General features: G+C 32.0%; 1 protein-coding gene across 1 annotated transcript in view; it reads left to right on the top strand.

The window, feature by feature from the left end:
* EPHA6 (EPH receptor A6) overlaps positions 1–16,107 on the top strand; it is an 840,987-nt gene that overhangs the window by 61,323 nt on the left and 763,557 nt on the right. Inside the window, 1 exon segment of the mRNA XM_074333168.1 lies at positions 10,889–10,953. Coding sequence (XP_074189269.1) covers positions 10,889–10,953 — 65 coding nt within the window.

The raw sequence follows: 16,107 nt of genomic DNA, 5'->3' as shown, positions 1-16,107 counted from the left end.
GAGCGCTGTGCTCTGTCAGAGATGGTGATAGATGTACAGGTTTGGGCTGAGAGCAGGTAGCCTGAGGGCATTTCTTGCTGAAAGAGGGGGTCAGGGTGGAGTTGAGAAGAGGACTCCAAAAGGTACATAACATGTTTGTTTTTTCAGTATCCATTCTATGTTCAAAACAAATGGCTACTTTGTTTATTTTTCCTGAAGACCACTTGTTCCTTAACCATATTTCAGAAAGATCACATATGAATAGCTTTTTGACCTTTCCATTACAAACTAAGCATGATGGCCATTTAAATTTCATCCAGTGCCTTCCTCCTCAAATAAGTCTGCACTGATTTTTCAGTAGTTGGTTAGGAATGGTTTTTTCAAGACAAGAGTTTCTTGCGCATGCTCCTTTCCATTCACTCCATTCATTCATTCATTCGTTTTATTCAAAACACACACACACACACACACACACACACACACACACACCTGCCCCCACATACCCACACGCATACCCTGCCTGACCTTCAATATCTCATATAATGTTGACAGAACTAATTTTTAAATTAAAGTAATATTTATAATTGTGCCTTAATTTGGCCAAAATTTCAATGAACAAAAGGAGAATATTATCTTTTCAAAGTTAATATGTATTTTTTTTCAAAATTATGACAATGCAAGTAAGATTTCTACCTGATAATTTTTTTATTTTTGATGACGAAATCTTGGATTAGAAAAATGCTTACTTCTGATAATATTTACTTCAATTTTTTTTTTTTTTTATTTCCCACTCTATGTAAAACTTCTGTCTCCTGACCAATTTAGTAGAAATTTCTTGAATTTAGTATTATTTTGGAGAGTATCCTCCAGGTAGAAAATTGTTTCCCTTCCTGCCTGTTGACTGTTGGGATGCATTTCTACAGCCTATTCATTCCTTGGCATTTCCATGGAAACTGAGATAAGTGGGCCAATTACTGACAGTTTGATGGTGATGGTGGTGTGCTATTGGATGTCTGCCCTTCTGGAATAGCAATTTAATTCTACACAGTCTGCTAAATAGCTGCAGCCTCTCCTCGTACCCTCTAAATAAGGGCATTCAAATCGTTTTGCTATTTTCACGTTTGAATAAACTATGGTATGTGGGTGGACACAAAAATCCTATCAGTGGGAGTGCAACTATGACACCAGGTGCTCCTTGAGGGTAGACATTGTATCTTATAAACTTTCTAAACCCTGCCAATAGCTAATATGGTCTTAAATATAGCAGGGGTTCAATAAATGTTTGTAGAAATATATCAAAGTGTATTAATGTAAAATCAAGTAACATTTTTTGTGACTCCAAATGTCCTAATGAAATAAGTTAAAAATTATTTTCATTATGTGCATGTAAGTGTAATGGAGGAAAAAACCCACAACATTGTAGGAAAAAAAAATACCATTTTCAAGGGGAAAAATGATTCTCTTTCACTCATATAATTTTTTCTTAGATTCTAGTAAAATTCATTTTTTCCTTCTCAATGAAAAGCCACTATTGTTTCTTTCTTATTTTTGTTTTAAATTAAAGTTTATTGGGGTGATGATTGTTAGTAAAGTTTCATAGATTTCAGGTGTACAATTCTGTAATACGTCATCTATATATCACATTGTGTGTTCACCACCTAGAGTCAGTTCTCCTTCTATCACCATATATTTGATCCCTTTTACCCTCATCTACCACCCTTCTGCCTCCTTACACTCAGGTAACCACTAAACTATTGTCTGTGTCTATGAGTTTTTGCTTCTTCATTTGTTTGTCTTGTTCTTTTGTTGTTTTCAGATTTATATCCCACATATCAGTGAAATGATATGGTTCTCAACTTTTTCTGTCTGACTTATTTCGCTCAGCATAATAATCTCAAAATCCATCCATGTTGTCACAAGTAGTACTATTTCATATTTTCTTATGGCAGAATAGTATTCCATTATGTATATGCTCCACAATTTCTTTATCCAATCATCTATCAAAGGACACTTTGGTTGTTTCCATGTCTTGGACGCCGTAAATAAAGCTGCAGTGAACATTGGAGCACATATATCTTTACGGATACATGTTTCCAGATTTGGGGAGTAGATACGCAGGAGAAGGACTGATGGGTCATATGGTAATTCTATTCTTGATTTTTTGAGGAACCTCCACACTGCCTTCCATAGCAGCTATACCAGTCTGCATTCCCACCAACAGTGTATGAGGGTTCCTTTTTCTCCACAGCCTTTCCACCACTTATTACTATTTGTCTTGTTGATGATAGCCATTCTGACTGGGGTGAGGTGATATCTCATTGTGGTTTTTATTTGCATTTCTCTGATGATTAGTGATGTTGAGCATTTTTTCATATGTCTATTGGCCATTTGTATGTCTTCTTTGGAAAAATCTTCTGCATATTTTTTAATTGGATTTTTTGTTGTTGTTGTTGAGTTGTGTGAGTTCCTTGTATATTTTGGATATTGGTCCCTTATTGGAGTCATTGTTTGCAAAAATCTTCACCATTTGGTTGGTTGACTATTTTGTTGATGGTTTTGTTTGCTGTGCAGAAGGTTTTGAGTTTGATATAGTCCCATTCATTTATTTTAGCTTTTACTTCCCTTGCCTTTGTAGTCAAATTCATAAAATGCCCTTTGAACCCAAGGTCCATAAGTTTCTTCTATGCAGTTTGTTTTTTCAGGTCTTATGTTTAGGTCTTTGATCCATTTTCAGTTAATTTGGTAGGTGGTGACAGATAGCAGTCTAGTTTCCTTTTTTGCACGTGGCTTTCCAATTCTCCCAGCACCATTTATTGAAGAGGCTGTCTTTTTCTCCATTCTATGTTTTTGGCCTCTCTGTTGAAAATTATCTGTCAATATTTATGTGGGTTTATTTCTGGGTTCTCAGTTCTATTCCATTGGTCTGTGTGTCTGTTTTTTCTGCCAGTACCATACTGTTTGGATTATTGTTGCCCTATCATGCAAGCGGAAGTCAGGGAGTGTGATACTGCTAGCATTGTTCTTTTTTCTTAGGATTGCTTTGGCTATTCGGGGTCTTTCATGGTTCCATACAACTATGGTTCCATACAACTCTGGTGATTTTTTTGTTCTATTTCTTTAAAAAATGCCATTGGGATTGCATTGCATCTGTATATTGCTTTGGGTAATACAACCATTTTAACTTGTTGATTCGTCCAGTCCATGAACATGGAATATCTTTCCATTTCTTTGTGTCTTCAATTTCTTTTAAAAATGTCTTATAGTTTTCAGTAGATAAATCTTTCACATCCTTGGTTAAGTTTATTCCTAGGTATTTTAATGTTTTTGTTGCAATTGCAAAAGGAATTGTTCTTTTTGTGTTTTTTTTTTTCCATTTCTTTTTCTGAGATTTCATTACTAGTGTATAGCAATGCAATGGACTTTTGTACATTGATTTTGTAGCTGGCAACTTGACTGTATTCGCTTATTGTTTCTAACAGCTTTTTGGTGCAGTCTTTAAGGTTTTCTGTATATAGCATCATGTCATCTGCAAACAGTGACAATTTGACTTCCTAATTCCCAATTTGAATACCTTTTATTTCTTTCTCTTGCCTGATTGCTCTGGCTAGGACTTCCAACACTGTTGTTTCTTTTTAAAGTAAGGATTTCAAAAATAGTTTTAGACTCTTCTTCTATTATATATAAATGGTTTTGTAGTGAGGTGGCCATTATATTGTAGATAAGACCTTCAAATAAGTGGCCATAATGTCTTTTTACCAGAGCAATAATAACAATTGGTTAAATGAATTTAAAACCTTGAGTTTAGCAATATTCTTAAAAAAAAGAAAAGTTTCAAAACCCATGGAAGACAAGTGAGAATTGTAAGGAAGAAAATAACTAGAAAGGCAAGAAGCATCTCTGATGCTGTTTAAGCAATGGAGAGGAGAGTCAACAATTTTGGCCAAATGAGTATATACAATAAATGTTGTGAGTTTCTGTGTGAGATAAGAGAATCATTACATTTATTAAATTATTGTAAGACTAGCAAATATAAGGCTAAAGCTGCATAGTCTTTTCTAAGTATAAACTCTGTGTGATTGAAACAAATGGAAATAGTACGGGTCCTAAATGAACTACTTAGCTTATCTGTAGATCAAAGTGCTGAGGATGTCAGATTGGAAGAATTAGGTATTACTGTTAATTAGGAACATGCCAAATTTCCTTTCCTTTATTTATTTATTTATGTTTTAAACTGTATTGATAACAGAACAACTAGATGGGGAAAGCACACCTTGTGCAGGGACTCATGGATAAGTCTTAATGACCTTGCTCAGATCACTATTGTTTAGTGACCTTGTGATGGATCAGATCCACACCTGAGTTCTCCTTGGATCTCTGTGGGAAGCCCTCCTGTCTAAGGGAAGGCTTTAGAAATGAACGTGTGGCTGAAGTAAGTAAAGCTGTGTGAAGCAGGATAACGCTGTAGAGGTTCTTAGAGCAAAATGGGAAGGTGTAGAGGTGAGGCTGAACACTACTAGTTTTATTTTTAATCAACTATTAACCATTCAGTATTTGGATGAGGTTTTCAGGGGCAGTTCTTACTTTATGGTATATCTTGCCTTCTAAATAGTAAACTAGCTTGACTTTTTTTTTTTTTTTTTTTTTGCCCTTTTTCTCTATTTAAGGTGGTAGTGACAAAAAATAATGTCTGGTTATTATAGCTATTTTCCATCAGAACTAGAAAAGACTGATATGTTTTCCAGGAGGGACAGAGACAGAAGTATGAACATGCTTTCTGAAAAAAAGATATTTTCTAGTAGAGTAGGAAGCTGAAGGGTATGAGTTCAGAAGTTCTTGAATTGATTTAATTTTCTTTTCTAAGCTATACAACATAACTGTGTTCATATTACCTTATGTTTTAAGTAGGATTTCCAAACTCTCATGGTATAGAAATATTAATTATAAATGATAACTATATTAAAACCAAGCAACAACAGAAATAAGAAAGCCACAATAAAGCAACATGCTAAAATTATACCTAATAAACAAATATTGATCTGAGTTTTTAGATTAAAGTAGTTTCATTATTTTTAAGAAGGAGTAATCCTCTCTGGAAAATGTTGCCTTAAAAATAATACCAATATACAGAAGGATGTACCACTGAAAAACATAATAATCCTACATTATTTAAAGCAATATATGTTTTATTTTTTAGGAATTAAATATTGATTCTTACTCTATGTGAGAGTAGATACCCATAGTTACAGATATGGAAGTAAAAGCTTTGATATTTGTCATTCAAAAATTATGTCAAAACTAGATTAATATGGTAACCTGAATGTCATTTTAAATCAGGATCTAAACAAGATGACATTCAAATAGACTACTGCTAAAATTTATGTATCTATATGTATATATACACACTTGTGTGCATGTTTGTTTATATATCTATACTATTAAGTATTCTCTGATTATATCTGGTCATGATGTCAGAAGTATAATATTTCCTTTGTTTATTTACTAGGTGTTTAGAGCAATGGGAGGTGGTAGGGTGTGTTATAGTCAGTGGAACATGGAAATAACTATCAAAAACCTCTACTTACTGTGTTGTTATTAAGTGACTTAGTAACTTACTTTACCTTTCTGGGCCTTTTTTGTAAAATGAAGGCTCTAAATTGAATGATTTTTAAAAAGAAATGTCTTGCCCTTTTTTGTATGAAGTATATTGGAGGCAATTCCCAAACTTGTGTTTACTGTTGTCTGAACTTCTAAAAATTGATAAATCTTTAGACTTAATTCACGTGCTATAAACTTAAATTTTTAGAGCAAAAGTATCATAAAAGAATATGTTCATTGATTTCTTATTTGTTTAATTTTTCAAAATGATATACAAGTAAAAATCTCATCCTTTTAAAATTGTACAGTTGGAATAAAGATGATCTATTATATACTATATACCTATATGCTAATTGTTTTAAAACTAATATTCCTTAAATTTACTAAAAGGGATGTAGATAAAGACTTGATGAATTATTCAACGGCAAGGAATTAATATTGAGCTTTTTTTGTTTTGTTTTTAATTTATTGGGGTGACAATGGTCAACAAAACTACGTATGTTTCAAGGGTACAATTTTGTAATACATCATCTATATCTCACATTGTGTGTTCACCACCCAGAGTCAGTTCTTCTTCCATCACCATACATTTGATCCCCTTTACCCTCTTCTACCATCCCTCTTCGATCATTATGCTAAGCATTGAGCTTTTTAACCTTAGGTACTCATTACCCTCATATTTAATCTAGTACTATCAACCGTATCTTTATCATTTGATATCTTCTTTTAGAAACACGATGAATTTTTTTTTTTTTTAAAGAAAAAAAAAAAAAAACGATGAAATTTTCTTATAATATCCAAAATAATGAGTAAAGGGACCACTAATAATTTAAGATATATTTTCAGGAAGAGACATAATATGCTAGCAATGTATTTCTAAAAGTTAATAGGAAAATTGCAGGTAGCTTTAAAAACACATTCTATGCATTATATTGCTTATTAAACAAAATAAACATATTTTCAAAATTTTATTTAGATACCACCAGTATACCACTATTTCTATTTGTTTTTGGGTTTATCCAATTTCTCATTTATTATTATATGAATAAATTATATTTTCAAAGTACTCCTTAAATAAATAATAGGTGTTAATCTTGCTCTATTTAAAAACATGCCATTAAATTCCAAATAAAAAAGTATTGACTTTTTACTGAAGTTAATGTCGTTATATTATTTTTTTTTCCTCCCTTTGTTTATAGTATTTTTGTACTCTGGTAGGGACAAGATAAGTTTTGTGTAAAGCCAGCAGGAGGAGCTCTCACCTTACTGGGTTCAGTGCAAATGATGTGCCTGAAAAATCTGAATTTGTGGGGGTTTTATATATGAAACAAATGATAAAATTTAAACATTTATCAAATGAAATAGTATTAAAAATTTCAAAGCCTTCAGTTTTATTTTAATATCAATTTATCATTCACTTGTCTGGAGTGCACATTTAAAATTTTACTTTTCATGTGAATTTTTAAAAGGTATGATTGCAGTTTAATGAGGAAAATCAAGCAGTTATGTAAATCTTGTTTCTTGAAGCTACTAAGAAACAAAAAAATCTTCTTAAAGATCTACAGTGTTGTAGGCATATAGTATTTTCCTTTTTGTTTGTTTTGAAATGAATATACTTTATAGTTTACAAATTATATAAATATTGAGAACCAAGCAGCCTAAATATGTTTTAGAAAAAAACTATATCACCTAATCAATTTGCCATAATTTCTATATACAATTTATGAAAAAAAAATCTCTGTTGGTGGACTTTAATACACAGTGGGGATTTTTTAACACTCCATAAAACCCTAGATTTAAATGGTATGCTTTGTAGGTAACAACGATAAATTTTCTGTAGAAACCATTGGTGCGAAAAGTGGGATTAAAAACTTATGAAGATTTGGAATCAGCACAATAAATAGTAATGTTTCTCTCCATCTACAAAAAGAAAAAGAAAACAAATAACAAAGTTTTATATTCAAAACTTGAAAAGGTAGGAAGAAAACAGTACTTTATAAAAAGGTTTAGATTTTAAATGATTTTTTGAAAGACATTCTAGCATCAATCTCCTTGGTGGAAATCCAAATCTATACTTTGTGATTTCAAGAAAAATTACTTAAATTCTGAGACTCAGTTCTCTGATCTGTAAATGTGTATTTAAAAAAACAAACAAACAAACAAACAAACAAAAAACAAATTCTAGGACAATGTGGAGATTACTTGAAGAAGAAAATATATAAAAAGTTCTTCCTACATTGATTATGAATAAGTGTCATTATTTTACCAGCCTGTTAGGGAAATAATGATATATTCCAAAAATGTAAGTGTGCTAGATGACTAAACTAATATTTAGCTTTTGAGTGCCCAAAAGTTGATACTGGTATTACATACTTCTAAATTATTTTCAGTAGTATATACCAAAAATAAAAAATAGCCTTAATTTGGTAATGAGATAAGCTTATAGTTTTGAATATTTGTTATAACAATATCATCAGCTTCTTTCTCTAATATGTCAAATTATTTTTGTTACACTGAATGAACTCATATGCTATCAAATATTTTGTATATAAAGAAAGCCTTTTCAAAAGCACTAGCCTTTTATGTCTCCTATTATCTTTTTGTAGCAGCCTTTGGAAATCTTTAGCTAAATATATTAATTCATTAGGATTAGAAAATGGTGTAGCCTAATTCGATCATTCCTTCTTCATGTATTAAATGAAATATTTCAAAAAAAAGACATGTTACTTCATTAACTATTTATTTAGAAGTAGTTTACATAAAAAAGCAAAATAAATATTTTATTATTTCAGATTATTAACCAGTTTTTAAAATAATAGCTTCCTAGTATGGTGAAAAGTTATCAGTTGGTATATTTTATCATTATGAAATTTGGGCATATTTAAAATATTTCAATCCCTTATAGTCATTAACCTTGTGTATGATCAAGTTATTTGTGTTTAGTTGAAGCCAATGAAAGGTGATTCTCTAGTCCTTTTGACATGACCTTAGTGGACATTCATATCTTCCCTGTTTTCTGGTAAAAGGGCTATAAAACACCACCAATGAAGTATAAAAAAAAATGGAACTTGAATGTGATCAAGCCACTTAATATATCTGTTATTTTAAAGAAAATGCGGGGACTGGCGAAGCACTGTCCAATGATATCTCATTAGGAAAATCTAGAATGTGGGACAAACAACCTGGTTTTATTCAGTATATTTAATTTCAAGTAGTGAAAAAGGTAACTGGCTAGCCATTAGGGAAGCACATATTAAAACAAGGAGACCTACTGCACAACAGTTAAAATTCCTCAAACTGGACAATGCCATGTCCTGGTGAGGATATGGAGCAGTTGGAAAATGATACATTCTGTTAATAAGAATGTGAAACTTCACAGCCATTTTACAATGTAGTTTGACAGTTGCTTTCAAGATAAGCATTCCCTATATAATCCAGTAATTCCTGTTTACCGTAGAGAAATCAAGCATAGATTCCTATAAAAACCTGTAAATGAAAGTCTATAGTAGCTTTATTTATAATGTCCCAACTGAAAATAGCCCGCAAGTGTATCAACTAGGGAATTCCATGCAGTAGAATACTTTTCAGCAATAAAAAGAAACGTATCTGATACATGAAACAACGTAGATGAGTCTCAAATGTATTATAATGATGTAAAAGAAACCAGGCTCTAAAGGCTACATGCTATATGATTTAATTCATTTGACATTTTGGGAAAGGCAAAACTATTAGGACAGAAATCGTATTTTTAAATATGATTTTTGTCCTAATAGTTTTCATATTGCCCTAATAGAAATCATATTGCAAGATGCTGGGTGGGGAAGGATTCACGATAAAAAATCACAAGGGAAACTTGGGGGGTGATGGAAGTATTCTGTAGTTTTATCATTAAGGTGGTTAGATGGATATAGGGGTTTGTCACAATTCATAGAAATGTACACTTAAAATGGGTGAATTTTACTGTAAGTAAATCATACCTCTAACTCTTAACTAAAAAAAGATAACAGGGGAACCTGTTGATTACAAAACATTTGTAAATGATTGTCAACTCACTGTAATGTATAGCACTAATTTAGATACTGATTTTCTGTTAAAGTTGAGACAATAGGAATATTCAACATTGACTAGATATTTGATGACAGTAAGGGATTACTATTCGTAGTAATGGATTAAAATATTGTAGTTATATTAAAAGGAATTTTTATCGTAGAAATACAAACTGAAATTTTTACAAATGAAATAATATGATTACTGGAATGCCCTTCAAAGAAATTTTGTGTAGGGAGAGTAGGTAAACAGGTGTAGATGAAATAATATTGGCCATAAGTTAGTAATTACTGAAGCTGAATGATGAATACATGAGGGTCCATTGTACTGTGTTGTCTGCATGTTAAAATATGTTTGAGAATTTGCCACAATAAAAATTAAGGAATTATAACTCAGTTTTACAAATGTATATTTAATGAATAGATTTTAACAGCACTGAAAGAAAATTCTCCAACAAATAGCGTTTATCCCAGAAATTTAAGCATGGTTTCATATTAAAAAAGTCAGTCAAATGTATCACAGCGATTCAAATTAGAAAAACCACATCTTTATTTCTTATTTCACATCTGCTGTTTAGTGTATACTAGAATTCTTCCAGTAGACACTAAACAGCAGATGTGAAATAACACACTCCCAATGGCATTTTTTTTAAAACTACAAATAAAAAACCCCACTTTCTTAACTAGATGAAGACTGAAACTCATGATGTGAAACCAAAGCATTGTTTCTCAGAGTGTGGCCCATGGCCTTCTGGCATCTGCAGGACTTGGCGGTAGTAGTTTATAAAAGTAAAGATCTCCTGAATCATGAGCCCTGTGCCTTTACCTGATGGAAACACTAGAAGAGGGCAAATGGGATAAAATATATGGTGATGGAAGGAGACTTGATTTTGGGTGAACACGCAATGCAATATATTGATATGTATTATAGAATTGTAATTAGAATTACCTCTGTAATTGTACTAACCAGTGTCATCCCAATAAATTTAATTTAAAAAGACATTAAAAATGTTTTTCAATTACCTATTTCATTTAGCATCGTTAAACATAAATTACGTATTTTAAAATTGACTTATAAACACCTTGTGCATTTTATCATTACTTATTCTTAATGGTATATACAAATCATTTAAAGTAAGTAATTCAACTTATTAAAGCTAATGCAATGAATAGTAGTAAGGGTAGTTGACATAACTTTGATAAATAACTTTGATATATTTTTATATCAATTGTGATATTTATGCAACTTTTTATTTATTTAATTTCAGTTGTGTTGCTTGATACAACAACTGTGCTGGGAGAGCTAGGATGGAAAACATATCCATTAAATGGGGTAAGTTTAAATAGCTTTCTAAAACTGATTTTTTGTTGTTGTTGTTAGGTGTTTAGGGTCTGTTATAATAGTTAAAGGAATGGTGGATTTTTGGTTGTATGTGGTATGCGTTTTCACATATAACTTAAATCCCATAGAAAATATTAAATACAATGAGAACAGGCAAGCAATGGGAATAACAAATATCTTTGCTTTATTCGAAATTAGTAATGTTCTTTAATATAGTATTTATACGTAGTAATATTAGTGTATCTCTCATATAAATATTTTCTTTAAAAATAAATTTGCATGTGTGTATTCAAGATACTTTTCTTATATATGTAATTAAATTTGGTATCCAGTGAGTATGCATAAACAAATTTTAGATTATCATAAGTAGATTTTACAGTTACTATCAATTTGGTTTTTATTAGAAACTACGAGCCTACTAAAGCATTATGTGTTTTTGAAGTTGGCAAAAAAATACACTATGATTAGTTTTTTTTGTTGTTGTTTTTTGTGTTTTTTTTTTGCTGGGAGTACTTGCTTTTGAAAGGCTTATAAGGATGTGTAATTTACAAAGTACAGTTATTCAGGTACTGACATCATTTTAGCTATGATTATCCTTGATTTTTCATGTGTTTTTATATATTTTGCATCATTTTCACATTACAATGTATTTCTGGTTTTTTTTTTTTTTTTCCAAGTTAAAATAAAGGGTGGTTTGTGAAGCTTTTACTTTGGTTTTTGTCTACCTAAACAAAATCTTCCATAATGGAGGTAGTTAAATATTTTCAGATATAGTTCGGTTAGCTTTTGTCCTTTCCTTAGAAATTGTATTTTTCTCATTCATCATATTCTTAATTGATATTTTTAAATTGCTTCTTCCATTATATCTACAAATTTAAATCTGAAAGTTGTTGACCGAGATTTTATTTTTTTTAAATCATTCAAATATTGCTATTTGAATTTGACCTTTTGTATTAATAGTTATTTAAGTTGTTCATTTTAAACTTGTGTATTTTATAAAAATTTCTATGAAGAGTTAGATCTTCCTGCCTTTGTTTAACAGGCTATTTGGTTTCTTTTTCATTTTTTTTTAAAGATGTTTGTTTTGTAGACTGGTTTTATTTTTCCTGAAATTTTCATTTTACTCTAAGAGAACTCATCTCAAACCATTCATGAAAAATACATGTTTTAAAACTAAGATTATGCTTTAACATTCATTATCGTATTTCCATTGAAACAAATAAACACCAGTATTTGTTGAGTGTATTATGTCACATTTATCACAGTTACTTTCAAGAAGTAATGACATTCTTTTTCCTAGAATCCCTTCTAAGATAACACATATCTCCTTTTCTCAGGATGCAGAGTAACATTTAAGAACTTACAAATAATTTACAAGCCCTAATTTTCCATTTTCTGGAAAAAACAAAAAATATTAGAGATCATGTTATCACTGTCCTCATACTGTAATAGCCAAAGAATCATGTGAGGAACAGAAGGAGTTATGCCCCTGCTCCAGTGATTGTGGGAGGCCTGATCAGGCTGCATTTCAGAGAAAACTGATAACTAGGCTACCCAAGGACTTACAGATTTACAAAATAAACTTACTGCTATCATTCTCGTGATGATTTTATCATAGTGCTATGAAATGGGGAATTTTTTACTACTTTTGTTGTATTAGTTACAGAGACAGCAGGCAGAATTGTCTAAAAAGCGACCTTTACCTCATGGTTTTCAATTTGCCAGACACTTCACTAAGAATTTTACATTTTCACAATGGCTCTATAGTGAATGATGGGCTCTAATTCAAAATAAGCTATTTCTGACTGTCAAGCTTGTATCTTTATCATGGCACTGCTAACAGAGAGGAACATTGGAAACTTCATGAAAGGGCATTTACTAATGTGTGACATCTATGTAATTGATTTAGATGTCTCCCCCCCTTGATAAATAAATTGCTAGAATGAGATGTACATTTTGGACATCAGCCACACATTAGCTGGAAGAAAAAGAGAAAGAAGAGGGCAAGGAGACTGCAATAGAAAAGAAATATGATAGAATAGGTGGAAAATGAAAAGATGGTTAAAGTCTATTGAGTATTTACCATGTGCTAGGTTTTGTTCAAAGCACATTATTCACATCTCTCCCATAAATCAAGTACAATTTATCCCAACTGAAAGATGTGGAAATTGAGACTAAGGCATATTAAATAAATTTTACAAGGTCACAGAGCTGGAAAGTAGTACAGCAAAATTTTAAGCCAAATATATCCTATTTTTGACACTTATGAGTGGTCATATAGCTAGGTGCTTTTTATTTCTTCTGAGATTCTACCATATAATGACAAAGGCCAGTATGGTCAGTATATAGACTTCGGAGGGAAAAACCAGACATATATTTAGGCATAAAAAGTAAATTGAGTACTCAATTACCTTGGAATATCACTGTTGGAATAGCCTGTATTACTTTTAGATTTCCCCCCAAATAATAATGCATAAATGGTCAGTGTCAGCAGTGGGAATACTTGAAAATAAAAGTGCATGAACATATTTTATGATAGATAGATCATATAAGTACATTTTAAAGAAAATGTACAACTTAAATTTCTCTTTTAATGAAAAGGACAGCTTCTTGACAATAAATGGAGTCTTACTTAATGTTATTTATAGGTTAAAACAAGGAAGGAAATAGTAAGAATGAAGAACTTTGAAAAACAGGCTGCTATTAATAAATACTGCAAGAATGAAAGTCATAGATGTCAATACTGGTTAAATCATTTAAAATCTATGGAAACTGTTTATCAGTTTATTACATTTAAACCAGCATTTATTTCTGTATAATAAAGTTGTAGTTACATCTATTTGAAATTCTGTATTTTTTTCAGGTTCTCAGGTTTATTGAGCCATGCTAACTTGAATGGCCATTTTTACTCATTTGAATTGCCTTTTTTTCAGGAACACTAATTCAATTGGTTTTAGAAATATGTCATGGGTACAAAAGACAACTAGATGATATATTTGTCCATTTTATGATATAAAGTACACTTGGCATTGGTCTAAATAAAATATTTCCTTGGATCTTTTTATAAAGAATCAAACTGAGATGTTTTTGAAATTATATAATGTACTACATAAAATATAATAAGTGATTTATAGATTTTTAAATTTTACTTAAAATTGCCATTCCATCAGTGGTGTCATGCTGGTAGAGTTACAGGAGCAGGCATTCACAGCAAGCCTGTGAACAAAACCATCACTGATTATTGGAGTAGGAGGTGATCACCTCTGGTTAGAGAATATGTAAAATAGATGAGTAGTATTGAGCAAATACCTTTTTAGGTCTACAAACATGAAAAGAAAATATATTTTCTGAAATGTTTACTTGTTAAGTCATTTGCACCAACATTTAACATTTATTTTCTTTTCAGCAATGTCCAGATTTCAGTTTAACAAACTTCTATAGTCTGTATTTTGTGCCGAGTAACCTTTTAGAGTGCTTAAAACAGCTACCCTAAAAGAGTCTTGCAGTATAGAGATAATTCCACATATCACAAATCCAAACAAAGTGTCTTCAGGTAATTTTGAATAATATTTCGTGAAATAATAATAAAAGGAAGGATTAATTCTGATCAGGGAAAATTGGTAGTAGGATGTAATGTATCAGGTCTTTGTTATAAACAGTGAAGGATTCACATATAGGCTGGAAGAGAGGCTAGAAATCACCTTTTCAGCGAAGGAAATGGCTTGAGGAAAAGCACAGAATTCTTAAATGTGTGCATTGTTTTGGAATGATGAGAATCATTTGTGTGGCTAGAGTGGAAGGATGTTGTGGGAAATCAGACTGTGACATAGGCTAGGCCACATTGTGGAAGACTTGGAATTTCAATGTCTCAATTGATCTAGATAGTTATATCTCAGCCCCAGTAAGTAAAAGGAAAAACTTTCTTGATTCATTTAAACAGACAAAAATTACTGATGCTCTCTTTTATTTAAAGAAGTAATATAGACCCTTGAAAATGAAAGATTCCTTGGAAACTTGAAGGGATGTTCAAAATGTAGATGATATGACATTACAGTCGTGCATCACGTAAATGACAGCGATATGTTCTGAGAAATGCGTCATTAGGCAATTTGGTCGTCGTGCAAACATCAGAGTGCACTCACACACACCTAGGTGGTACAGCCTACCACACACCTAGGAGGTAAGGTATAACCTATTGCTCCTGGGCTACAAGCCCGTACGTACAGCATGTGACTGCACTGAATACTGTAGGCAGTTGTACACGATGGTAAGTATTTGTGTATCTAAACATGGAAAATGTATAGTAAAATACGGTATAAAAAATAAAAAAATGCTACACCTGTATAGGGCACTTAGTATAAATGGAGCCTCCAGGACTGGAAATTGCTCTGGATGGGTCCGTGATGAGGCTGAGTGACTGTGAAGGCCTACACTGCTGTAGACTTTATAAACACTGTCCCACAAGCCCTCACTCTGCTTCCTTCTGCAGGGTCAGATATAGCGCTGCAGCTGTTAATGCTGCTCCAGGAACAGAGATGTGGGCTGGATTGATTGGAAATCTCCAGGAGAAAGTGACTAATGCGTATATCACCGTAATAGTGAGTGTCAGGAGGGAGCGAAAGGTGGCCTGAGGATCAGCAGGAATAAGAAATGAAGATGGAGAGAAAAAGGAACATAGGGGATTGTCGTGGCAACGTGGTTTTGGCTATTGCATGTTGGAGCAGTGATCAGATTAAGCAACTCTGTGGTATTCATAAAAAACAATAGGTTTATATAAAAACATAAGAAAAAAAAAAAAACCAGCTTCACATAGAGAGGGTGTAGAATTGAGGACTCAGTAGTTTGACTTTGGAAATTTTTTTTCGGTTCCATTGACCCGATCTGGCACAAAGGCCTCTCTCTGGCATTGAATTGATGGAAGAAATAAAACTTGTCTATACTTTACATCATTACAACCTGAAAGTCTTTTCAAAGCACAGGGACAGGCTGGCTGCACACTACCACAGAAAGCTGTTATTAAAGTGTCAGTGGCACTTAATACTTGTTAAGGTAGCTCGTATATATCCTTGTACAGGATCTCTTGTCCTCAACAAAGAAGTTATAGCAGTGTACACTGAAGATCTTCAAGCTATGTCTGGGAGGGCT

This window comes from Rhinolophus sinicus, linkage group LG01, assembly GCF_036562045.2.
Source record: "Rhinolophus sinicus isolate RSC01 linkage group LG01, ASM3656204v1, whole genome shotgun sequence".
NCBI classification, from domain to species: domain Eukaryota; kingdom Metazoa; phylum Chordata; class Mammalia; order Chiroptera; family Rhinolophidae; genus Rhinolophus; species Rhinolophus sinicus.
The sequence above is the reverse complement of the archived record's forward strand: the minus strand, read 5'-3'. Positions and strand labels throughout refer to the sequence as shown.